We start from the raw sequence: 27,154 nt of genomic DNA, 5'->3' as shown, positions 1-27,154 counted from the left end.
ACATCACCTCACCCTGATAATGTTACCTCATTGGGTAATAAAAAGTCTGTAAAAAAAACAGCCAAGCTCAGTGAGCACCACAGACCCCTCAATGCACATATATGCAACAACATGCATTTTACTGTCTATTTATTTCTCTCCTTCACATTACTTCATCCATAACCATTCCTGCAAAGCATTCAATGTCCAAGATAACGTACAGAAATCTGCCTTTTCTTATCATTCACCTACTGCAAATAGACAATTGCCATTTTGCCACTTTTTTAGTTTTAGGAAAATATACTGATTTTGAGTCATTTTGTTTTTCAACATTGTCCATAATGTTAGTACATTTACACAATGGAGCTGTAGGTATGCTTGAAAGAGAATGAAATAAATTGCTGAATACAAAATTCAGCCACTGGAGAGTTTCAGCAAAGACTCACAAGGTATTCCAGAAGACAATCTTTAAGAAAGCAGAATTATAATGTTCTTTTAGATCCTTCCTCTCCCAGTGCTGACAAAACCAAAGTAATTGATGGCTTGATTTGCATTAAGTTATAAACATTGCAAAACTGAACTCCTCTCCAATCATAGGGAAAGTAAACATTAATAAAAAACTAAATTACTTGGCACATACAAAAGTTCTTTTGCAGTTGAGTTAACTTTTCTTATATGAAAAATAAAAGTAGCTATTGAGAGTAGAAGTGTTCACAGGTAAGGGAAAGCAAAGATTTGCTTTGACTATAGTTTGTTCAAAAACTAGAGTCAATCTTGCATGTCAGCAGAATAACCCTGGGGAGTGCTGTCCCTATGTTGTTATCAAGACAAATTTGAACGTATCAAACCATAATTTGCATCAAAACATAATTTGTGTGCTTATTCAATCTGGATGTCACCCAACTCCAACAGATTGGCTTGAGTTTGAACGGATGATCTGAATTGGATGGGAGCAGATCTGCAAATTCTTATAGTAATAAACAAAATCCTATATGATAATGTGAGTTCCCTTCAGGCAATAATCACTGTGTATCTGGGTTTGTTTTAGTGCCTCTGAATCACTCTTGAGTCCTGGCAGTTGCCAAATCAGGTCCCTACAATTGTTTTGGCGAGGCTTTTCAGAAGTGGTTTCCACTTTCTAGACTGTTGCTTTAACTTGCTCTATCTTCCTGGCACATTATGGAAACGTGTCCTAAAAATATTCTGACTCTTTACTGAAAGTTACAACTGAATAACTAGGTTGGTTATTCTTCTGAAGTGGTTTTGCATTTCTGGGTTGGGAATATTTCAGCCTAAGTCTATCTGTAATTTAGATCAAAGGCAAAGTCAAGCTGACTCCCCAAAATATCTGTTTTCAAACAAGCAACTGCAATTAGCCTAAACTCTTGTGTTTAGCGAATATGGAAGATGTCAGCTTAATCTCAGAAATACTTGATGTGTTCAGCCGCTCTGGACAGAGGTGGCATTCAGCCGGTTCGCACCGGTTCACGTGAACTGTTGGCGGGAATTTGGCCAAGGTCGCCGAATCAGTAGCGATGGCCAGCTGGCCACGCCCCCAAACCAGTCCGCCCCCGGTCTCTGCTCAATCGCCCCGCCCACCATGTTCATCACCGCCATGTTCTTCGTGCACGCGCATCCCATTGCCTTGCAAGTCCAATGGGATGCACATGCGTGAAGAATATGGCGGCGACAGCAGCAGCTTTTTACGTGACCTCTGGTACTTTTTGGCGGCCTGAGGTCAGCCGCCGTCGCTTTGAGAGCCACTTTGCCTCAAAGAGGCAGCGGCTGGGAGGCTTCTTTGCCAGCTGCTTTCCAGCAGCGGCAGCTGGCTGGCGGCTGCCGAAAACTCTGGTCAGCTTGCCTTCCAGACTCTGGACCAGCTGCCATGGAAGGTAAGCAGCCCAAACAAAGAGGTGGTGATGGGTGAGGAAGCAGGGCTAGGGCTGGGGCCGCTAAAGGAGGGGAAACAGGGGCAACTGGCGAAGGGAGGGCAGGGGTAGATAGGTGGAAATTCCAAAAGTTTTCCTACCTTTTCCTGTGGGCGTGGCTAGATGGGGGGGTCATGTGACTGGATGCATGGGCATGAGTGACATCAAGTTGGCCACACCCACTCAGTCACATGCCCCCCACCTAGCCATGCCCACCGAACCAGTAGCGAAAATTTTTGAAACCCACCACTGGCTCTGGAGCCCCATGAGACAAATCGCTACTTAAGAGCAAAACTCTAAATAGGAGTTATTTTAGCCTCTCTCCCTACCTCAATTTCCAGCTGTCTTTCTCATCTTGTGAATAAAAGCAAATTTCTTTTCTTTTTACTGACACTTTTAAGTCACTTTAGTGACTTTAAAAAAATCTATAAACTCTGAATCCCTCTTTAAGGGATGCACAAAAAAAAAGAACTGTACAACTGGCTGAGTAAACAGTTCTGGTTAATAATACATTCGTAAATGTTTTTAAAGCCTGTTTGATATTGCAGTAAAGGCATCTGGCTAGAAACCAGAAGACCGTGAGTTCTAGTTTTGCCTTGGGCATGAAGCCAGGTGGGTGATCTTGAGCCAGTCATGTTCTCTCAGCCCTTGAAAGAAGGCAAAGGCAAACTACTTCTGGAAAAGAAAAAACTAGCTGTAGGAGGACACCTAGAACTCAGGGGTGGAGTTAAAAAGGGGATTAGCTTAGAATCCCTACATAGCCACAAGTGTACTAAGTCCAATGTTCCTTGAATTCTGTTGACTCTTTATCAAGCTGATGCTAACCATTAATTGCGGAGATTCCTATACACAGGCCGCTTGGCAATAAATTGGTTTAATTGGACGGTGTGGACCTGGTCTTTCGCACTTCAAAGTTGCCAAGGAAACTGCAGGGACTTGTCTAGGCAGCCTTCTAAAATTGTACATCATGCACAGAATAAAAGAAAAAATGCCTTTAGTAATTATTTTGTTGATGATTTTAATCTGTGCTTTTCTTTATTATGATTTTCTTTTTAATTTTTGTTAAGTGCTCGCAGGGAAAAAAAATTGCAGATTATAAATCAAATAAATACAAACTTGCTCACCTCTACCTAAGTTAATTATTAGAGTCAGCTATTCTACTGAAATCATATAACTCAATGAAACGGGTCGACTAATTGATTTTTAAGGCCACCCAACTTCACAGCAACTCTAGCCGGCATGCAAAAAACAATGTAAAAATGCAAGCAAAAGAATACCATTTGAGTTACTTTTCTAAGATGCGTATAACACTATAAATATCTCAACCAAAAGAACCAAATAATGGCATTCCCCCCCCCCAAAAAAAAATACTTAAATTCAAATATGGAAACAGAAACAGGGAAAAAGATAGTAAGAAATATATAACCTGCATTATAATCTAATTACAAGAATGCAACTTAAAACTTGATGCAAAGAATGAACTGGGTATTTTAACATACACTAAAATACATTAAGTTACTGCCTGTCTGATATGACTCTGCTCCAAAAAAAGAAACATCATTCAAGACCATATCTGATTATAGCTCAGCCTAATTTAAAGTCTTTGGAGTTGCCATGCAGATCAATCTTGGACAGCATAGCTGATTCCAATATATTTACTTGGTAGAGTGAAGCAGAAAGCATTCACATTGCAATTTTTGTCAGGGTAATTGTCTCTAGAGCTAATTCAATTCAAATCTTTATTGTCAACGCACAACATATGTACAATGAGATTGGTTGATCTCCCTCAGTGCACCCCTCCCCAACACAATACAACTCACAGTGAAGACAGAAAATCCCTAACCCAATAAATCATATTAACAAAACACCCAGTCCTATTGCACCAGTGTGAACATGTTACACATTGCACCGGCCCTGCAGTCCATCATACTACGTAGTTATGATGTTATCTTTCATTCAGAAGTCTGACAGCCCACGGATAAAAACTGTTCTTCAGCCTGTTTGTGTGGCTGGCTATACTTCTATATCTCCTTCCCGATGGTAGTAGGGTAAAGAAGTGATGACCACAGTGAGAGTCGTCCCTGAGAATTTTCCTCCCTCTTCTAAGGAAGCGAGCCCTAGCAATCTCATCTAGTGAAATCAGGAGGACAGCCCACGAAGTTTTGTGCTGTGCTCACCACCGTCTGTAATGTTTTTCTATCCATGGCTTGGCTGTCTCAGGAATTCTGGGAGTTGAAGTCCACAGGCTGTAAAAGAGCCACAATTGCCCACCCCTGCCTTATATCATTTTGGACAAACAGCTGTCCAATTTCTTCTCCCCACCCCACCCCATTTAGGTCAACAGTAGGAGAAGCATCAAGCAGAACATTGTGAGCGTGGTATATTGCTTATTTGCCTGTTGGTGGCCCAGAATTGACCTTGGATAGTGGTTAATCTAGGTTTAGATTCACAGCATCTTCTAATGCAGGACTCTCATTTGTGTCCTCTGCGCTTCCTGCCTTTCTTCTGGTGTTGATCAGTTGACCTGTGGGCTTCAAAAGATCTTTCATTTCCAAGAAAAATGAATCATTTCTCTTTCTAGCAGGGAAGGCAGCTGAAAACACTTCGTCGTGGCATCAGAAACGAATAATCATTAACCTCCTCTGACAAAGAATAAGGAGCGACTCTGGGCACTCCCTTGCCATCCTTGTGCAAACAAGAGAATATCTGTGCTTCTCTGCATCTGCAAATATCTCCAGGCCCTTCATTATGGCCATCTTAAAATATGTTTCTCAAGTCAGCAGAAAAGTAAGCCACGTGAGTGGCATGTTTCTGACAACTGGCTTTTATTTTGCCTGGATGACAAAGCTGGCAACCCAGGAAGGAAAATCAACCACCAATTGTGGACTTTACTGCAGGGGTCTCCAAACCTGGCAACTTAAGACTTGTGGACTTCAACTCCCATAATTCCTCGGCCAGCCAAAGTTGCTGGGGAGCCCTGCTTTAATTGGTGATAAAGCAGGCTCAGTCAATTGTAACTACTTTTCACAATGCCTGGGACATGTCATTCATCCCTCAGGCTATTATTTCTGCATATGGGACTAGCCATTTCTGATAAAGAGCTAGAGCCATTTGCTTAAATACGCATGTATGTAGCCTTCTTCTTGGAAGTTTATTAAAGCCACATCAAAAAATAGCACAGCTAACCGAAGACATGCATACTGAAGAAGTACAGTGTGAGTCATTCCAGGAGCTCTCTCCAGCTTAACCCACTCCCTGTGGTATGGCAGGAAAATGCCCCTGTTGTTGGTTAAGTGGCCAGGATCATTGATTTTAATCTTGACTGTATTTGTAATTTGTTTCTTGGTCTATAGCAGAGGTTCCTAAGCTGTTTGGGCCATCCTTTGAAAGTCTGATAAAACCAGCAGACCCCTTCCCAAATAAAATGTATTTAAATGCATAAAATAAACAGCGAAAATAACCTAATTTTTCCTCCACACAAGTTTACAGATCTCCTGAAATCTTTATACCCCAAATTAAGAGCTGTAATCTAAAAGGAAACAAGCAAAAATATTGTCAGTTCCACGCCAGTTCTCATATATCCCAAATCAGTATTTGGTGCATAGTGGCACTACCGCCACTAGTAAGTTGCAGAGAAAGGCAACCAAGATTAGGGGACTGGAGTCTAAAACATACGATGAATGTTTGCAGGAACTGGGCATGGCTAGTCTAGTGAAGAGAAGGACCAGGGGAGACATGATAGCAGTCTTCTGATATTTGAGGGGCTGCCACAGAGAGGAGGGGGTCATTTTCCAAAGCACCTGAAGCCCAGACAAGGAATAATGGATGGAAACTGATCAAGGAGAGATTCAACCTGGAAATAAGGAGGAATTTTCTGACAGTGAGAGCAATCAACCAATGAACTGTTTGCCTTCAGAAGTTGTGGAAGCTTCATCACTGGAAGCTTTCAAGAAGAGACTGGACTGCCGTCCGTCAGAAATGGTATAGGGTCTTCTGCTTGTGTGGGGGGTTGGATTAGAAGATCTACAAGATCCCTTCCAACTCTGTTAATCTGTTATCTGTTAGTAAGTGTTAAACCATGAGGTTCCCTGATCTGTAAAAGCTGCAGAAAAATATGTAGTGGACACGCTTTGGGACAGAACCAACGATAAAGAGCTGACAGAAGCTGACTTCAATTTCTGTAGACCAATCCTTGTCTTTTTTTAAACAGGTAAATCAAGCATTCATTCAAGACTCTGCTAGAGAGAACTTCCCTGAAGATGGGTTCCAGCACAAGTCCGAAAAGCTTTGGAAAACAAAACCTCTGGTCCCAGTGACCAACCCAGATTGAATCCTGTTTCATGCAAGACTGTTAAAACAGATGTTGAAAAAGTCTTGTGTGCTTTCAGAAATGCAGTACAATCATATATGTAAGGAACATACATCATGCCAACCAATGCTTTCTGATCCAGTAGGTGACTCTGTGGAAGCCAAGGATCTGGTCTATAATGGCTATAGAGGGCTGTGACCAGGTCCACCAGGAAAAGCACATGCCCACAGAGCTACAAAGAGTTCAAAGATGGACCATCCCAATATCACCTAAAAGGCATCTTATATTAACACCAAAACCCCTAAATACAAGTCTAAGACATGTCGGTAATGAGTTGGGTTGCGATGAAGAAAATGTCATGGCAACATTAAGGGCCAATTTAGTTAGTGGCTATGGGGCAGGGCTAGAAACCAGAAGGACATGAGTTCTAGTCCTTTCTGACTGAGGCATGGAAGATGGATGGATGACCTTGGGCCATTCCTTCTTTCTCAGCCAAACCCTCTCCACAGGACTGTTGTTGAGTTGATCAAAATACAATGGAGGACAACCACAGGATTGGTTGACAAGTGGTCATTGTAGTGTCACTGTTAATGGTATAGGAAGATGGTCTTTCTGCATGCAGCATTATATGCTTAGAAAATCAAAATGCTTTGCAACTGCCCCAAAAGAGTTAAAAGTAAAATGGGGCTTGTAAGAAACAGAAATATGGAATGAGGAAAGAAATTAATCTTAGCTTAATCCATGTGGTATATGGATGTGATTTCTTTGCTGTGCATATATACAATGAGTCTCAGTGTTGGCTTATTCTGATTTATATGTTTTGCTTATGCTATGCCATGCAATACCATTCCCATTCCCATTCCCATTCCCATTCCATTCCATATTTTCTATTCTATTCTATTCTATTCTATTCTATTCTATTCTATTCTATCCTATCCTATCCTATCCTATCCTATCCTATCCTATCCTATCCCATCCCATCCCAATGGTTAGAATGTAGTTTTGCAGACTAATTCTGTCTTACTGCCAGCAGTTCGATCCTGACCAGCTCAAGGTTGATTCATCCTTCCATCCTTCTGCGGTCAGTAAAATGAGGACCCAGGTTAATGGAGGCGATATGCTGACACTCCAAACTGTTTAGAGAGTGCTGTAAAGCACTGTGAAGTGGTATATAAATCTAAATGCTATTGCTATCAATATACAGTATATTACAAATGCTGAAAATTCTTGTGTTCTAATTAAGCAGCATTTATTAAAAACTGCTTGGAGTTTTACAAATGTGTCTATCCTAACTTATCTAAAATGTCTCCTGTATTTGCCATATTTAGTTTCTTATTTTTAAGTGACCATGTTTTATTTATCTGTGCATTTGTAGGCAGACATGCATAGGAAACATAGTAAGACATTTGAATAATTTTCCTCTGAGGTCTTATTTAAACCACATTCAAAACTGTGAGGGACCTTCTATGATCCTTGGGCATCAGATAAGACTGGATCAGAAGTCCCTTTAAGAACTAGCCAACCTTTCAAACTTTTATCTCACACCAACTTTGCTCCATTATCTAGGAGACAAAAGTTCTATGAAAGGATGAAGAACTTGAGAACTCTCAGAAAAAAATATCTTCCCAGTTGCCAAACTTGTAGTCTGCAGGATTCATTGGGAGAAAAGAGAGCTAAACTAACCCAGTACTGAAAAAGGTGTGTATTATAATCCACCCCTTTCTTCCATATGGATATTTGTCAGGTGCAAAAAATCAAGTCCATACACATGAAGGTCCGATTAAACTGATGTATTGGCACTTATGCCTATGTACAGGATATTCTTAATTAACAGTTAGCCCCTGCTTGGAGTTCGATACGGGTCAATGGAATTCAGGGGAGATTGGATTTAGTTTGCTTGATGCTATGTAGGGATTCTAGGCTGATCCCTTTTGACTCCACCCTCAGGTTCTGCCAGCCCTTCTCCTACAATATTTGAAGTGCCGTCTTTTCCCAGTTTATAGCTACCCAACCCACCAGAGTGGGTAGGCAGGGTATGTTACAGGTACCCCCTCTTAAGGAGCTCCATCTGATTGGACCATGAAGAGGTGGTCTTCTCCATAGTGCCTCTCTCCCTGTGAAGCATCATCCCTGTGGAAACAAGATTAGTTCCTTATGTTGACCCTCTTTTGCAAGGCCTTGAATATGTGGCTTTGCCAAAAGCCCTGGGAACCACAGGGAAATATGGAGCCCATCAAATACTTGGTGTGATTGTTGTCACCAGCGGAATGGGGATTTATTGGGTTTTGTAATCGGAATCTTATTTTTGCAAATTGTGAGTGAACTGGGCGGCCATACAAATGTTCTTAATAAATAAATATCCAATCTTCCGTAATACAGTCTCTTCTTGCCTGGCCTTGGAGCTTAATTTGTTTGCATAACATTATTCCTCTAAAGAGCCTTCATGCAGAAGTTAAGAGCTGAAGGGCAAGGCACATCAGCTGATGTGCTTTGTCACCTACTTGTTATCGCTCCCACATACTGCAGGGAATGAGCCCCTCTAAATCTAGTCATTTCCTCTTTGTGCCATTCATTCCTGGAAATAAACCATTTTCTCCCTCCCTCCCTCCCTCCCTCTTTCTTCTTCTTCTTCCATGACATCAGAGCAAGAAAAAAAGAGCTGATTTCCCAAGGATAAGTAGATGAGACCATCAGGAAGAAGAAAAGAGAGGGGAAAAAATGGTGTATCAAACAATGTTAGGTGATTTTGACATAAGTCAGAAACTAGCATGGCTCAACAGCAGAAAAGAGAATTAAAAAAATTAATAAAATGCAGATAGATGGGGACAGTTCAATGACAACAGATCTGTGATGGTTAAGCAACTAGCCAGCCAAGGGGTAACGTCAATTGCTGTCTGTGTTATGTTGAAAGCAAGCAAACAAAAGTAAACAATGTATTTACAATATACTTCAATTGGAGTTACTGAATGAATTGGGCTTAGCCCAATGATCGACTAAACCAAGCTAGCTGAGTTTACCCAACATTGCAGGCTACCAAAACAGGCTGGTCGACCAAGGTTATCCCCTAAATTGAGCATCTTTATTTAGCAGCATTAGGAGTTTGGTGCACTCATCTGGTACATTCATCTTGTGAATTTCATTTATACTATCTGGGAAACATCTAGTAGTAATTCCTGTTCTACATAACTGTCTGGATTAGAACGTTTTCTCCAACAAATGCATTAACATATTACAACACTGATCAAATGAAATATGTGCCCTTTATTATGGAATAGGCAGGATGCTTCATTTCACATTTATTCTGAGATAATTTATGACATACTCCAGAAACAGTCATAGCAAAATTGAAACCTTTGAGATAGAAGGATAGATAAGACGTGTTTATTTCTACCTTTTCACAGGCCGCTCTGATCTGTGTAAACTCTGAAAGGCACACCACAAACATAACTACATAAACATAACCATCAATGATAAGCTGAGTGGCTGTCCACCACGGGACAAGGGACAAAGGCTCACTGATGACTTTATTTAGGGGAGGCGGGTCTGTCGGCATGAAAAGAATACCAGGGTCAAACAATCTTCCAGAGAAAGGCGTCCTAGAGAATGGAATCCCACCTTTACAAGGTAGCTCCTAATCTACTGTGGGCCATGCCAGACAGCTTTATAAATATTAACCACCCTCTGACTTTTGCCAGCTAGATCTCAAAATTACAGTAATTCTTCATTAACCAGTTTCACCAGCCAACAGCTTGGTCACTGTATTCTGGACCAATTAGAGCTTCTGAGCCTACTTCAAAGGCTCAGAATATGGAGAATGCATAGCAGTAATCATGCCTTGTGGTGATCACAGCATGGAGACACTCTTTCCAATGGCTTCCTAGTCCATAGGGGAACCACTGTGATTGCAGTCATGTGAGGAGGCTCCCTCAAACCAGAACTTCCATCTTCTGGGTCAGCAGGAGCCATGAGTCACAGACCAACTCTAAGATAACTGGGTTTAGAGCAGCTATCGGGAACAGTGTTCTCAGAAAGCCCAGGGAGCGATGAATGAACCACATCTCCATTTTGTAGAATTATATCTGATCTCTCTGACTGATCTCAGACTTCCTTCAGATTGAGCCTGTTCAGGACTGTCAGAGCATAACCAGCATTATCTGAATGTAACAAGACAGACACAGACTTCAGAGGATAATTAGAACTGCAGAAAAAGCAATGGCTACCAACCTGCCTCCACTGAGGACCTGTATACTGAACGAGTCAAAAAGAGGGCTGTGAAATATTTACAGACCCCCTCACATCCTGGACATAAACTGTTTCAACTCCTACCCTCATAGGAGCTATGAGGGTAGCTATAGAGCACTGCACACTAGAACAATTAGACACAAGGACAGTTTTTTCCTGAACACCATCACTCTGCTAAACAAATAATTCCCTCAACACTGTCAAACTAGTTACTAAATCTGCATTACTATTACTATTAATCTTCTCATCGTTCCTATCACCCATCTCCTCCCACTTATGACTGTATGACTGTAACCTTGTTGCTGGTATCCTTAAGATTTATATTGGCTGTTTCCCTATGACTATCATTAAGTGTTGTACCTTATGATTCTTGACGAACGTATCTTTTCTTTTATGTACTCAGACAGCGTATGCACCAAGACAAATTCCTTGTGTGTCCAAACACACTTGACCAATAAAGAATTCTATTCTATTCTAAACATATGAAAAACACATATATCATTTTGTCACAGGAACTTTGTTTTGGCTTCATATGTGTCAGTCACAAAAGACCAGGTCTATGTGCAAAGGTTCAATTAAGCTGATTTGTAGCTGAAAGTCTATGCACAGGAATCTTCTCAACTAATGGTCAGCCCTTGCTAAGAGTTAGATAAAGGTCAATAGCACTCAAGGGGAGTTGGACTTAGTTCGTTTGTGACTACGTAGGGATTCTAGGCTGATCCCTCTTTTGACTCCGCCCCCAGGTGCTGCCACTCCTTCTCCCACAATATGGGAGTGTATATATATCACCTTAAGAATCCCCTTTTGACTGGAGCATCATCCCTGCCATCTTGTATTATTGTTGGTGAAGAGAAGAAAAACACATGAACCTCATAAGGATTCCCCTAGAAGAATTCCTCACAATTTATTCTGGCTATCTTTTCAGTTTCCCAAAGGGAAATATTGCTTTAAAAATGCCCTTGCCTCTATAGGCATGTCATGTTGACTTTGGCCTCCTCTTACCTAGCCACCCCAAAATGAGAATGGGAAATAAATATAGAAATGCAACCCATGCAGTTGAACCCATACAGTTGCCCAGTTATTTCAATGTGGCTTAGCTTTCTTCAGTGATCTCATCATTTGGGGGATACTCTCATTATTTCTAGGATATTATTTCATTGTGTTATTTCTATCATCTTTTCCCTTTGCTTCCATTTTTTTTTTCTTAAAAAAAATCCACACTGTAAGCTAGGTGATGGCATATCTCCGAAGAAGCAGGAGATCCAATTGCTGAATGTCATATCATGACAGGTGCCTAGCAACCATATATATTTAAAAGGCTGGTGTGTGTTTTATGTGTATCTTTGTGCCAGGAATAGCTGGAACAGATCTAGTCTTCCATTCACAATCTAGAAAAGGTAAAAAAAAAAAAAAGGGAAAGGGAAAATATCCATCTGCTGGCCTATTTTGAAGGGTCGTTGATTGCCTGTCAGGTGCCACATGGACAGCATTAACACTATATTTTGTTTTGCGAAAAAGCATTCTTGCAAATCAAAAAAAATATAAAAAGTATTCAGCATTCTGTTTCTTAAGACTGCAAAGCTGAATGGCAGGTTAACCACAATCATACACTTCCTATGTGGCCAAAACAGTACCAAGCAATGATAACAGATAGACCACACGCCAGTAGAATAACACTATTAAACAGTCAGGAGTATTTAGGGGAAAGGAAATTGCCAGTGACATCCACAGTCCTCCTCAAGAATCCAAAAAGCACAGAGAAGCATTATCTGTTTAAGGTCCAACCAACCGACCAGAAAAGAATTAGCAAGAAGCTGGACTTCTTTAGACTTGTTTTATCAGGTCAGATGTGAAGCACAGAATATAAAAAGAGTCATACTAAAAACATAAGAATTTCCCAGAAGGGTTGAGCTGTTTCTCTTCGCAAACCACATAATTCTTCTTACAATGTGTCTTTTCAATCTTTTGGTGTATTTTGGTTAGACCCACATGTTCCAGGACTGAACGGAGGCTAACGGACATTGAGTTCTCAGTCCCTTCTCACCTCACTCCACCCCCACCTACAAAAAAGCATAGGAAAAATTGTACTCCTTTATCCGCAGTGGTACACCCTGGTTCCTCCTTAACAAGCAGTCACGAACAAAAGCTTCATTTCACACACACACACACACCAAGCAGTGATCTCACACGTGCACCTGCTCTCCAAGTAAAATAATGCCATAATTCAGGACCAATTAGGAGAGTATAGTCAATGCATAAGGAACATGATCAGCAAAACCAACAGAAACCTAGCAACTGAGTATCTTAGGAAACAAGTTATATTTTCTTTTTCAAGGGTCATCATCATCCCAGCTAAATCTTACTGGGAAAACAAGAAACATAGCCCAAGCATTTGTTTGCATACTGGTTTTTTTTTTAACTAAACCAGATGTGATCTACTTCAACTATTGTAAGTTTATTGAACTAAAGGTAAAGATAAAGGTTTCCCTGTCTAGTCATGGCTGGCTTTAGGGCACAGTGCTCATTTCAGTTTCTTCGCTTAGGGAACCAGCATTGTTGGAAGACAATTTCCGTGGTCATGCAGAATAAAACTGCTCTTAGTATAACAGAGTTGGAAGGGACCCTTGGAGGTCTTCTAGTCCAACCCCCTGCTTAGGCAGGGAAACCCTATACCATTGGTTATCCAATCTTTTCTTTAAAACTTCCAGCGTTGGCGCATTCACAACTTCTGGAGGTAAGTTGTTCCACTGATTAATTGTTCTCACTGTTAGGAAGTTTTTCCTGAATTCCAGGTTGCTTCTCTCCTTGATTAGTTTCCATCCATTGTTTCTTATCCTGCCTTCAGGTTGGAAAATAAGGTGAAGCCCTTCTTCTTTGTGGCAGCCCCTCAGATATTAGAAGGCTGCTATCATGTCACCCCTAGTCCTTCTTTTGCGGCCAGCATGGCTATATGCCAAAGGGTCATGGAATGCTGATATCTTCTTACTGAAATGGTACCTATTTATCTACTCACATTTGCATGCTTTTGAAGTGCTAGGTTGGCAAGAGCTGGGGCAAGGAACGGGAGCTCATCCCATTGCACAGTGCTCAGGTCTCCAACTGGCGCTATCAGCTCTCCAGTGTCTTTAACTGCTGAGCTATCACACTCCCAACTGATCTGAGATAGCTTTATGTAGTTAGTGGCTTGTTTTTTGCCTCTATACTGAGAAGCAGAAATCCAAAACTAGGGGGAAAGAGAAGTATGGGGCATCAACTAGAGTAGCAGGCTCACTGGTTCACAGTTCAGAAATGTTTTGCTTCTACACACACACAAGAAAGTGAATGGCAGCTCTGGGTGACCTTGCCTGGGTAGGAAACAAGATAAGGTTAGGTTACTTTTTTGAACTATTACCATCTGGCAGACGGTACAGGATAATAAAAACAAGGACAAATAGGCTGAAAAACAGCTTCTATCCCAGGGCAATAACCATATTCAATTCTACGGTACAGTCCAATATCAGGTTTTCAATTTCAATTAAATAGAACGTAAAGATGTATGTTTGTGTTTTTATTTTTATAGTAATAATGTACACTGAAGACGGCATTTAATTTCGTTGTACCATGTGCAATGACAATAAACTAAACTAAACTACTTCAATAAGGGAATTCTAAAGTTGAAGCTGGACTAGGAAGTCAAAATAAGGTCCCAGAAGTCAACAGTAGTAAACCACTTCCACATCATACCAAAAAAAAAAATCTGAAATCAAGTTCAACTTGACTTAACTTAAGTACAATTAGAGAATATGGGCCTGCCTTATTGAAATAAGAGATCTAAAGTCTTTATGTATCATGGAAGAAATAGACACTCCCATTGTTCACAGAAGGAGATCACTTCAATCCTATCAAAATCAACGGGATCATCAATAATGATCATACAAAGGCTGGTGGACATATACTCTGATCCAGGAAAAAACAACTGTCTTTGGTATGTCTATTTGGAAATAAGCCCCACAGTGTTTTCAGTAACGTTTACTCCCAGGTAAGGACATTTTGTGTTACGTGCCTCGTTATCCTTCAGTTTCATGGAAATTTACTAAACAAATTTATTAAACACCTAGAAATAAGGAGAAAATTTCCGACAGTGAGAACAATCAACCCGTGGAACAGAAGTTGCCTTCGGAAGTTGTGGGAGCTTCATCACTGGAGGCTTTCGAGAAGAGATTGGACTGCCATTTGTCAGAAATGGTGTAGGGTCTCCTGCTTGGGCAAGGGGTTGGACTAGATGACCTACAAGGTCCCTTCCAACTCTGTTAATCTGTAAATGTTGATTAGAGCTATTCATTTAATGACTCAAGAATGACATTCTGTTTTCATAAACACAACTGTCCAGATCAGCACTAAGTGAACTTCAGCTCAAGACTCTCCTTAGTCTAATACTTTGCTTCTTATAGTGGCCAATTAGAAGTTTCTGGAATGCTCAAAAGCAGCAGAAGGGAATATATCCTGCCCCACCACTGTTTGCCAGCAGCTGCCATCTGGGAGCATGGCGACTCTGACCAAGAGCCAACACTGATTCTCAACACTGACAACTCTAGAAAGGCCTGGTTTACATGAACATATTTAATCCCAATATAAAGCTATCCATGTTAACCTCAATCACTGTACCTTGTAATGAATGTAATACTTATTCATTAAAGTAGTTACTTATGTGTACATAAATAAGCACTTCCTTTTTCTTCCTGCAACTTTAAAACTCCTTCCAGCCAGCTTCCTAGGATCGTAGTCTTCAGAAAAGCTTGATCCCTAATCACTTTTTCCATATCACGCATGATTTTATAGATATTAATCATGTCCTCTTCTCAATCGTCCTCTCAAAATTAAAGAGTCTCAGGCATTCCAGCCTTTTCCCATTGGAATGACTTCAACCCCTTCATCATTCTAGCTGAATTTTCTTGGACCTTCCCTAACTCTACTAGCTCCTTTTAAAAATATTGCAAAAAAAAAAAAGGAAGAAGAAGAAGAAAAAGAACCAGACAGTATTCCAGATATAAAATGCACCATAATAACCACCACTGAAAGTTATGACGAAGCTTATAAATTAAGCATGCAAAGACTCAGCATCTCCAGCTTAAGTCAATCAATGAGCACACTTAAACTCCAAACCTCAATGAAGTCATTGATACCGTTCCTGTTTATTTCCATGTGGCTTCCTCTACTGGAAGGCCACCTCACATGAATTCTGCCCAGGAAATATTTTCAGAACATTACAATTCCAGATAAAAATTATGGATTGATTGGATGAAACATGGAGAGGCTTGAAAAGCTCAAAGTGTTGGCCTCAACGTGATCTGTTTGGTTTTCTCTTTTCTCTGTCATTTTTCAGTAGGCATCTGAACAAGAGTTATCAATGTCAACCTAAATTTTGCTTGCTTTTCCAGCACTTCTGAAAACATTCCACAATTACAGTCTCAGCTAGAACTGATTACAGGCAGGAAAGGGAGGTCTTCAATCTGAATGCTTCAATCTGAAGTCTAATCAACCGAAGGAAGATTTTATTCAAATCTTTCTTTGGAATGAAAAAAAGGAACTGGGTCAGAATGAGGGAGAGGAGCGTATTAATTGAAGAAATCAAGTGAAAAGTGAACTAAGTCAAATTTTTACACTGAAGGATATTCAAATATTAAGGGAGAAGAGTCCCATACCATGTTTGAAATAATAGCTGCGATTGTTTTTGTATGTTGTATCTTTCAAGTATCTCTTTCATACATAGAAACTGTTGCAAATGGTAACATTTTCACTTCTCTTTTTCCTTCCAAATTATAGTCAACATTTTTAATTCTATGTTGGTCTGAGTGAACTAGAAGATCCTTATTTGGAGTCTGTATTAATTGGGGAGGGGGCTGCTGCTGAGTGTATTAATTTATTTGTTATGCTATTTTTTTATTATTCATTCATTCAACTGTTGCAGGTTATAAATCTGTTGCTGGATAAGATGGATTTGACAGGGTAAAAGCAAGAACAAATTAATTGTGAAGTCCTTTTATTTATTAGAAGCTGTATTTCTTTCTGTTGTGGGTTTTCAGTAGATGGGGGAAGGCACTGATGGATAAGACAGAAGATCCCCTGCCAATCATGTATTCTTCACCCCCCAACATTTCATTCAAAGGAAGCCGCTGTGTATGTCCATACACAACTGCCATTTTAAACAACTTCCCTTGGAATCTGGCTTTTCAGGATCACAGTGTCCTCAAATTGGCACCGACAAACAAGGAAGGGAAAGGAGTTACTGAACAGATGGTTGTAAGGCTCCATTCAGGGACCCACCTACAGTCATCTTAATTCAGATAGACAAATTTGTTCCTTAATACAAAAAATGCTTAAACTTTTCCAGTCAAAGAAGAACAGTATCTCATGGAGACACACAAGACAGAGATGAACCACAGCAGTTTTAGAAAGAGCTGAAAAATTATCAGCAAGAAGAAAAGTGGATTTTATTTGGGACTAAGGCTGTAATTCTAAACACTACAAAGTCCTACAGAACTCGGTAAGATTTGGATTTCGGATGACATGGCATGTTGAATCCTTCAAACAATCAACTCCCAAATATTCATAGAGATGACCCAAGCCTCTGACTCAATCCATCTTATTATTTCTGAGCAAACATTAGCATGTCCAGGATCAGCGAGACAAATTGCCCCTTGCAAGTTTCTTTGCAAGTTGAACAGCATTCAGTGCCACCCCAAGGGACAATCTGGGACACATTTCATATCTCCAAGTTTCTCGCCTGCCTGCAAAAAAGGAAGCAAGCTCAGCCTTGCCGTTTGGTGACCCCACTTCCAAATGCTGCCCCATCCTTCTCCACCAGCAAGCCCAGAATTACTAAGGACTCAGGCCAACCTACCTCACAGGGCAATACTCTGCATACAGAGAGGGGGGAGAACCCCTGAGGAAGGTGGTCTGAGCTAAAACCGAAGGAAATATAAAGGCACTAAAAGCAGAGCAAGAATTGGAAGGCTGGCTGGCTGGGGAACCAAGCCACCTTAACCTTCTAAAACTTCTGTCTACTTTTCTGGATAGCATGTTGCAATTAAAGATTTACAGCAATTGTTTTAATGAATTTTAACATACGTTTAATTTGTATTTTAATATGTTTTTATCTGGTTTGATTTTAATTGTTGTGAGCCACCCTGAGTCCTATGGAGATAGGGCGGCATACAAATCAAATCAAAATAAATAAATAAATAAATAAATAAATAAATAAATAAATAAATAAATTGTGATTTATTTATTTTTAATTATCTGTAACATGCCTTTGTTTCCCTTTTGAAGTATCAACATTACATTCTTACTGAATAGATTTCTGGGAACTAAAATGAACTACTTCTAAGATGCTTAAACGCTCTTCTATTTTTCTATAACAGGAAACGTTATAGAAAAATGTAAGTGTACAGGTAGTCCTTGACTTACAACCACAATTGAGCCCAACATTCCTGTTGTTAAGTGAATCACTGCACTTGTTCAAATTAGTAACAGGATTGTTAATTGAATCTGGCTTCCCCATTGACTGTGCATGTCAGAAGGTCCCAAAAAGTGATCCCATGACCCCATGAACACTGCAACCATCATAAATATGAACCACTTGACAAGCATTCGAATTTTGATCACATGACCATGGGGATGCTGCAAAGGTCGTAAGTGTGAAAAATGGTCATAAGTCCGTTCAGTGCCGCTGTAACTTTGTACTATCAACTAAATGAACTGCTGTAAATCAAGGACTACCTGCATTAGTTGGTAACTAATAACTAATAACTAACTAATGGATAGAAGTCCATTGGTAGCTCTGATTGGTTAATCTCCAATATGTCTAGGGAGATTCTCAGTCATCCAGGTTGTCTCAAAGGTGCTTTTTTTCAAGAGGCACTTTCTGGTTTTTCCTTGAACTTTCCCTTCTCATCCAAGCTCTTCCCCACCATCCAGCCAGAGCTGAAGAAGCTGCTTGGTTGAGAAGCCAAACGCCTACAAAGAAAAAAACAGAAAGTGCCTCTTAAAAAGAGCACCTTCAGGACTACCCTGACCTGGATGACTGAAAATCTCCATAGAATCAGAGCCGAAGCAGCTACTTGGATGATGAGAAGCCCAACGTCTTCAAAGAAAAACAAGGAAGTCCAGTTGCCTCTTGAAGGAAAAAAAAAACACAAAAACACATTTGTGACGGATTATTTTCGGTCCACAGAGGGATCCCTGTCCCTGTCTCGCTCTCCGAGTTTGCTCGTTTCCCCTGCAAGAGATTTCCTGACCTAAAGTAGGTAACGCAACCCTCAGGGCTAGTCAGTAGCATCACTAGCAACGGATGGCGTTACCTCGCTGGGTCACGAGAGGTCTGCTAGAGAAAAACCAGCCAGCTCAGAGAGCACCTGAAGGAGTCTCCCCCACCCTCCTGTCAACCCCGAGCTACAAAATATCCCCCCCCCCTTTTAGTAGTTTTCCAGCGAAATTGGGATTTCCAGCAGCCGGAGGCGCCAAGTTGGTGTGTGTGTGTGTGTGTGTGTGTGTGTGTGTGTGTGTGTGTGTGTGTGTGTGTGTGTGTATTGTGTGGGCTTACCTTCTCTTTGCCCCCGCAGTGGCAGCAGACGGTCCACAGGTACTTGAGGGTCCTCCAGAGCAGGATGATAAAGAGACCCCCGAAGAAGGTGACCATGGAGGAAGCCAGGAAGGCCCACCACATGCGCTGCCCGCTGTCGCAGGGCACTTCCATGGTGATGGGGATGATGAGAGCGTTGGACGCCCGGGCGGGCGCCGACGACGAGGCCGTGTTGAGGGTGCCGCCGACGGGGCTGCTCATCCTAATGTTGCCGCTGCCGCCGCCGCCACCGCCGCCGCCGCCGCCCGAGTAGTAGCTGCTGGAGCCGCCGCCGCCGCCGCCGCCTCCGCCGCCTCCACCGCCGCTGCCATTTGCCATGGCTAGCACCGAGCAGGGCGCGCCGCCGGCGCTCCGGGAAGCTGCTCTGGCCGATGCCGAGACCGATGCCGTCGCCAGCCCCGGCTACGAAGCCCATCCCCGGCCATGATGCCGCTCAAGCCCAGCGCAGCCGCCGCCGCCGCCGGGGCGTCCTGCCTTCTCTCTCTCTCTTTTTTTTTTTTTTCACCCCCCCTCCCCTCCCCTCCCCGCGCGCGGCCCCTCCCACCCGAATGAAGCGGGGAGGGGCCCAAAAAAAAAAAAAAAAGCGCGCCCGCCGCCTCAGCCGGCCCTCATATCTTTCACTCCCCCCCTCCCACTCCTCTCCTGCGCCGCCTCCTTGTCCGTCCGTCAGTCAGTCAGTCAGTCAGTGGGCGAGGGTGGCGAACTTGGCCGCTCGCTCAAGGCAAGCCTCCTCCTTCTCCTCCTCCTTCGCCTCAGCCGCCGCCTCAGCTTTCCTCCGAGTGGGGGGCTGCCGCGCTTCTCCCGCCGAGGCGCTCTCCCTGGTTGCTGCGCCTCGCCTCGCCTCGCCTGGCTTTGCCTGACGGAGGCGGCTGTGAGGAGACGGGCGGCTGAAGCGGGCGTGTGGGGGGGGGGAGGGGAGAGGAGACGGAGAGAGGGAAGGAGGGTCCGTCCCAGCCGCACGCGCGCGGCAGCGGCGGCTGCTTTCGCAGGTGGCCCCGGGCGGCGGGAGGGAGGACGTGGAGGAGGAGGAGGAGGAGGAGGAAGAGAAGAAGAAGCAGCGAAAAGCCGGCCGGCCGGGCTCTGGTTATGGTCCGTCCCTGTGGGCGGAGGGGAAAAGCGGATCCGGGCGGGCGGGCGGCTTGCGTTTCTGCCCGCTTAGCCAGGCTCCGGGTGAGGGGGGGGGTTGGAGCGGGGTGAGGATGGGGGGGGGGCAAGGCGGGGGCCGCGGAGCAGGCAGGGGGGAGGGCTCAGAACCCCGCGCGGGTTATGCCGGTTGGCGGACGGCGTGACGCACGGGCTGTCAGTCACTCCTGGCGCGCGCCCGCGTGTGTGTGTGTGTGTGTGCGCGTGTATTTATATATATGTGCGTGTGTGCCCCCGCCGCTTGCCGCCGCCGCGAATCGGCTCCGGCTCCACCGGTGTTTTTCCCAGCGTCTCTGCTGCGCTCGGCGGCTGTCGGTGACTTGCGTGCCTAAATCGGAGGGCCCGAGGTCCGGCGGTGGGAGCCGGAGGTTTGTGCCCGCCGCCACTCTCGCCCGCAGCCTCCCCTTGCTGTGCCTTGCCAGCCTCTTCCCTTCCCCACCCCCAGCTCTTCCCCCGGGGTCGGAGCGGCGAGCCTGGGGATACGGCGATAAACAGACGCGGGGCAAGCGCTGGGGCGTTTTAGCGCTCGGCTGTGCCTTCTTCTCTTTCTTCCTCCTCCTCCTCTTCTTCCTCCTCTTCCTCCTTCTACTACTACTCCTCTTCCTCCTCCTAGTACTACTACTACTCTTCTTTCTCTTGTTCTTCCTCCTCCTCTTCCTCCTCCTAGTACTACTACTACTCTTCCTTCTTTTTTCCTCTTCCCCTCTTCCTCCTCCTCTTCTTCCTCTTCTTCCTTCTCCTCTCCTGCACTTCTTCCTCCTCCTCTTCCTTCTCCTCCTACTAATACTCTTCCTCTACTTCTTCCTCCTCCTCTTCCTCCTCCTCCTCTTCCTCCATTTCTCCTCTTCCTCCTTCTCCTCCTTCCTCCATTTCTTCCTCTTCCTACTCTTCCTCCTCTTCTTCCTCCTCTTCCTCCTTCTACTACTACTCTTCTTCCTCTTCCACTTCCTCCTCCTACTCTTCCTCTTTATCCTCCTACTCTTCCTCCACTTCCTCCTCCTCCTCCTCCTCCTCCTCTTCCTCCGCTTCTTCCTCCTCCTCCTCTTTCTCTTTCTCCTCCTACTACTCTCCCTCCTCTTCCACGTCCTCCTCCTCTTCCTCCTCGTTCTGACCCATCTTGAAGTCTCCACGCAGAGCCCAGGGTCGTGTTTGTTGTTGTTGTTGTTGTTCCGTGCAAAAGAGAGGGAGAGCAAGCGAGCCAGCGATTGGCAGCGCTGAGTTGCAGAAACAGGTGCTTGGCGGGCAGCGGAGGAGAAGGCAGGCAGGCGGCGGTCGGGGCTGGCGGTGTTTTTTCCCTTTTCCAGCGGATCGCCCACCAGGAAACGTTTCGGATGTGTGGGTCGCCTGGCTCCAGAATTGGCACCGAATTGGAAGAAAGCGGGGAGGCGGTGTGGTGGGGGGGGGGGAGAGAATCCCTTAATCTTCTTCTTGGCGCTGATTGGGAATGAAACAGGCGGGGGGGAGAGGAAGAGAGAGGAAGAGAAAGCCGATGAAAGCACCGGGGAGTTTCAGCCCCATAATTTAGGGAAGCCCACATTTATCCTGGGATAAATTTTTCCCCGGGACCAAAGAGGGCGGCTGGATGCCAAAAATCGGCGCAGAATCTCCTTGTCTTTTTTTTTTTTTCCAGCTCGTCCTGATTTTTTTTCAAGATTAATCCCCGACACAAGGAGAATCTGTCGCCACCGGTTTCTGAGAGGCTTTCATTACATTAAAAAAAATCCAACAACTGGAGAAAGAAAGAAAAAGAAAACCAAAAACAGAAAATGGACACGTTGAAACACCCTCACTCACATTCCCATCGTGTCCACAAGCAACCTCAAAAACCTCCAAACCCAGAAATTCAGCCCTATTGAAGACCCTAATCCAGTTTTCCAGTTTAGTTTCTTAATTTTGGTTAAGCTTCTTTGGGGTGAAACAGGCAGCATTACTCAAGGACTGCTGAACACAAGGCTTGGTTGACTTTGTAGTTGTGAGCAGGAAGGGAAGGGCAGCTGTAGGGCGCATCTGGAGGGCAACATCTGCCTCATTTTGCCAGGAAAAGGACAGGGATGAGGATGTGTTTATGAAATCCCATAGAGTCAAGCTTGGCTCTGAAATCATTCCCTGGAAGACAGAAAAACAGCAAAGGGAGAGGAGCAGCCTGTGAATGGAATGGAATGGAATGGAATGGAATGGAATGGAATGGAATGGAATGGAATGGAATAGAATAGAATAGAATAGAATAGAATAGAATAGAATAGAATAGAATAGAATAGGAAATAATAGGAAATAATAGGAAATAATAGGAATACAAGGAATAGAATAGAATATGGAATAGAATAAGAAATAATAGGAATAGAAGGAATAGAACAGAATAGAAGGAATAGAATAAGAAATAATAGGAATAGAAGGAATAGAATAGAAATAGAAATTAGAATAGAATAGAATATGGAATAGAATAGAATAAGAAATAATAGGAATAGAATAGAATACCGTGTTTCCCCGAAAATAAGACCTCCCCAGATAATAAACCCAATCGGGCTTTTGAGCACATTCACTCAAATAAGCCCTCCCCAAATTATGCCCTCTCTGAAAATACCCCCCCCCAAAATATTTAAAACCATGAGCAGCCGGTCCCTGCCATTTCCTCTGTCTGGGAGACAGAGCTGGAAATCAGGTAAGATGGCAAGAGGAGCCCAGTCTTGCTCCACGCGCCCCAAAATAATAAGACCTCCCTGAAAATAAGGCCAACCACTTTTTTCAGGGTTCAAAAAAATATAAGACAGGGTCTTATTTTCGGGGAAACACAGGAATAGAATAGAATAGAATAGAATAGAATAGAATAGAATAGAATAGAACAGAACAGAACAGAACAGAACAGAACAGAACAGAGCAGAACAGAACAGAATAGAATAGAATAGAATAGAATAGAATAACAGAGTTGGAAGGGACCTTGGAGATCTTCTAGTCCAACTCCCTGCTTAGGCAGGAAACCCTACACCACTTCAGACAAATGGCTATCCAATCTCTTCTTAAAAACTTCTAGTGTTGGAGCATCACAGCTTCTGGAGGCAAGTTGTTCCACTTATTAATTGTTCTCAGGAAATTTCTCCTAAATTGCTTCTCTCCTTGATTAGTTTCCACCCATTGCTTCTTGTCCTACCCTCAGGTGCTTTGGAGAATAGCCTGACTCCTTTTTGTGGCAGCCCCTGAGAGCAGCATAGACAGGAGAAACTGAGAAAGACAAACAAAACCTTTAGTATTTACCATTCAACACTCCTTGTAGCTGGGAATTTTAGGAGCAACCACATCCAAAGCATACGCCTGTGGCTACAGACAGGTGACCCCCGCAAGCCCTGATGCTCAAAACACAAAGTGAAAGTTTCTTGTCTAATTGACATTTGAGACTTGGGGAAAATATTACATGAGACAGATTCCAGTTCAGTTGTTTTTTTATTTAAATGCTGTGAGCTATCCAAAGACTGGAGAAAACCACAGCAAGGGCTATTTGTTTAGTTGTTTATTTAAAGAATTGTTCTGACTCTATCATGGGGGTCCCCAAGTGTTCCGTCTTTGGAGACCGACAGAGAAGAGGGGAGGGAAGGAGGGAAGGAGGAGAGAAAATGGTTTTGTGTGAGTGGCTGGTGCACAAGTTCGTGTGTGCAGCTCCATTTGTAAAGAGCCTTGGTGGTGCAGCGGACTAAAGTGCTGTTAAATAGCACTTAGCTGCCAGCTGCCTGCAATTACTGCAAGTTCAAATCTCACCAGGCTCAAGGTTGACTCAGCCTTCCATCCTTCCGAGGTAGGTAAAATGAGGACCCGGATTGTGGGGGCAATAAGCTGACTTTGTATATAAAAAAAAGAACACCGCTTGGGGTGGGGGCGAAAGCCCTACTAAGCAGGTATATACAAAAGTATGAAGGCTATTGCTTAATGCATTGTAAGCTGTCCTGAGTCTCCGGAGAAGGGCGGCATATAAATCGAACCAATAGATAGATAGATAGATAGATAGATAGATAGATAGATAGATAGATAGATAGATAGATAAATTTGCGTGAGTGGCAGGCATTCTGACATTGGGGACTCCTGCTCTATCCCACCAAGGTGAACTTGAGCACTGTAAATAGTCTAAAACAAAAAAGAATTAATCAGAAACTGAAAAACTTCACCTTTTAAAAAAAAAAAAACTAACAAAAAGTGCTTCATTTTAATGTAACCCGATTCATTCCAAAGGCTCAACACAGATTATAGTGTTTTCAAACTTTGGGACTTCACTTGTTTTATTTTAATTGTTTATTTGTATCCCGACTTTATTATTTTTTTTACAGATAATACAAGGCAGTGAACATATCCAACACATCTTCCTTCTCCTATTTTCCCCACAACAACAACCTTGTGAGGTGGGTTGGGCTGAGAGAGAGAGAGGGACTGACCCAAAGTCACCCAGTTGGCTTTCATGGCTAAGGCGGGACTAGAACTCACCCTTTCCTAGTGATTGGCCCAAAGTCACCCAGTTGGCTTTCATGGCTAAGGCGGGACTAGAACTCACCCTCTCCTAGTGATTGGTCCAAGTCACCCAGTTGGCTTTCATGGCTAAGGTGGGACTAGAACTCACCCTCTCCTAGTGATTGGCCCAAAGTCACCCAGTTGGCTTTCATGGCTAAGGCGGGACTAGAACTCACCCTCTCCTAGTGATTGGTCCAAGTCACCCAGTTGGCTTTCATGGCTAAGGCGGGACTAGAACTCACCCTCTCCTAGTGATTGGCCCAAGGTCACCCAGTTGGCTTTCATGGCTAAGGCGGGACTAGAACTCACCCTCTCCTAGTGATTGGTCCAAGTCACCCAGTTGGCTTTCATGGCTAAGGTGGGACTAGAACTCACCCTCTCCTAGTGATTGGTCCAAGTCACCCAGTTGGCTTTCATGGCTAAGGCGGGACTAGAACTCACCCTCTCCTAGTGATTGGCCCAAAGTCACCCAGTTGGCTTTCATGGCTAAGGCGGGACTAGAACTCACCCTCTCCTAGTGATTGGTCCAAGTCACCCAGTTGGCTTTCATGGCTAAGGCGGGACTAGAACTCACCCTCTCCTAGTGATTGGCCCAAGGTCACCCAGTTGGCTTTAATGACTAAGATGGGACTAGAATTCTCCCTCTCCTAGTGATTGGCCCAAGGAGATAGATAGATAGATAGATAGATAGATAGATAGATAGATAGATGATAGATAGATAGATAGATAGATAGATAGATAGATAGATAGACAGATAGATATCAAAATTTCAATCTATCAAAATATATCAAAAATATATAGTATACATATGTATATACTAACAATGTTTTAAATACCCATAAGATTCCAACTAATTAACCACTACCCAACCCTGAGACAAGGAGAACCAGTCAAACAGTTCAGGATTTCTGTAATGGCTTCCATTCATTGTCCCAGTTAATGGCCTACTTTATTAGAAGCGAGAGTCAATAAAAGAGGAATGCAGGGAGATAAAGTATGAACCAATAACTTATCAGCAAAATTGGTTCTCTCTACAATAGCTACTTTCAGCTCTCTAAATTGCAGCAGTTAGCCACTGAGCAAGAAAATATGGCTTTATATTTAATATATGTATTAGGCTTTTGGTTTAAGCTATCCCTCAATTGTACTTTGGCATTTTAATAATTCTAGCTCCATTTAATAACGATTGCACTCAGTGTGGTCATGAGATATCGGATAATAAGAGACATCCCTACTTGAATCTGAGGGGGGGGGGAAGGAACTGGAGGTAAATAATATACCTATAGTATATTATTATCAGGGGTGAAATTCAGCAGGTTCTGACAGGTTCTGGAGAACCAGTAGCAGAAATTTTGAATAGTTTAGAGAAACGGCAAATACCACCTCTGGCCCCAGAGTGGGGTGAGAATGGACATTTTGCAATATTCTTCCCCTGGAGTGGGGTAGGAATGGAGATTTTGCAGTATCCTTCCCCTGCCATACCCACTAAGCCACACCCACCAAGCCATACCACATCCACCAAGCCACGTCCACAGAACTGATAGTTAAAAAAAAAATGAATTTCACCATTGATTATTATACTATAATATTCTTCGAGAATCTTTACTGCCACCAGATTTTTTTAAAAAATTGTAAAATATTTAGAATCTGGAGAATGCATTTGGTGAAGAGGTAGAAGCGGTAGGAGAATTATATATATATATATAGTAGGAACAGTTTCCTGGGGTATTTACCCTTCCTTTTGGCTGGTATAATGTTACTCAAGCAGATTGTAAATAACTCATAGGTTGTAAGTTGCTTTAAACGAGAGCAGCACAGAAATCAGGGTTTTTTTAAAAAAAAAATGGAAAAGGAATGCACCATAAAAGAACCATGTTGCTTGATGCCAGCAATTTAGTACAGGCAGATAGAAGAAATGAGGCACTGAAGAACTTCAGATGGATACCTTCAAAGTGAAAACAAATATGCTAGATAAATAGAGTAGAAATAGTTTACATTTTTAAAAAAATGGTCATTATGGTTTTTGGTGGGAATGGAAAAATTGATGCTAACTAGACCTTTATTTAGAGACCCGGTGGCTCAGTGGCTAAGATGCTGAGCTTGTTGATCGAAAGGTCGGCAGTTCAGCGGTTCGAATCCCTACTGCTGCGTAACGGGGGTGAGCTCCCGTTACTTGTCCCAGCTTCTGCCAATTTAGCAGTTCGAAAGCAAGTAAAAAAACGCAAGTAGAAAAATAGGGACCACCTTTGGTGGGAAGGGAACAGAGTTCTGTGCGCCTTTGGCATTGAGTCATGCCGGCCACATGACCACCGAGACATCTTCGGACAGCGCTGGCTCTTCGGCTTTGAAACGGAGATGAGCACCGCCCCCTAGAGTCGGGAATGACTAGCACATATGTGCAAGGGGAACCTTTACCTTTAATGCCACCAGGAAAGATGTCTGCTG

The 27,154-nt window shown here is 43.1% G+C and overlaps 1 protein-coding gene across 24 annotated transcripts in view; it reads right to left on the bottom strand.

Moving 5' to 3' along the window:
* The window catches only part of KCNMA1 (potassium calcium-activated channel subfamily M alpha 1), a 640,154-nt gene extending 620,203 nt beyond the window's left edge, over positions 1–19,951 (bottom strand). For all 24 annotated transcript variants that reach the window (XM_087871898.1, XM_087871899.1, XM_087871900.1 and 21 more), the window contains exon 1: positions 19,040–19,951. In XM_087871898.1, coding sequence (XP_087728024.1) covers positions 19,040–19,396 — 357 coding nt within the window. In that variant the 5' untranslated portion in view covers positions 19,397–19,951. The remainder of the gene's footprint in view (positions 1–19,039) is intronic.
* Positions 19,952–27,154: the final 7,203 nt, after the last annotated feature.

This window comes from Pantherophis guttatus, chromosome 6 (genome assembly GCF_059756535.1).
Source record: "Pantherophis guttatus breed Tessera chromosome 6, ASM5975653v1, whole genome shotgun sequence".
Classification (NCBI taxonomy): domain Eukaryota; kingdom Metazoa; phylum Chordata; class Lepidosauria; order Squamata; family Colubridae; genus Pantherophis; species Pantherophis guttatus.
The sequence above is the reverse complement of the archived record's forward strand: the minus strand, read 5'-3'. Positions and strand labels throughout refer to the sequence as shown.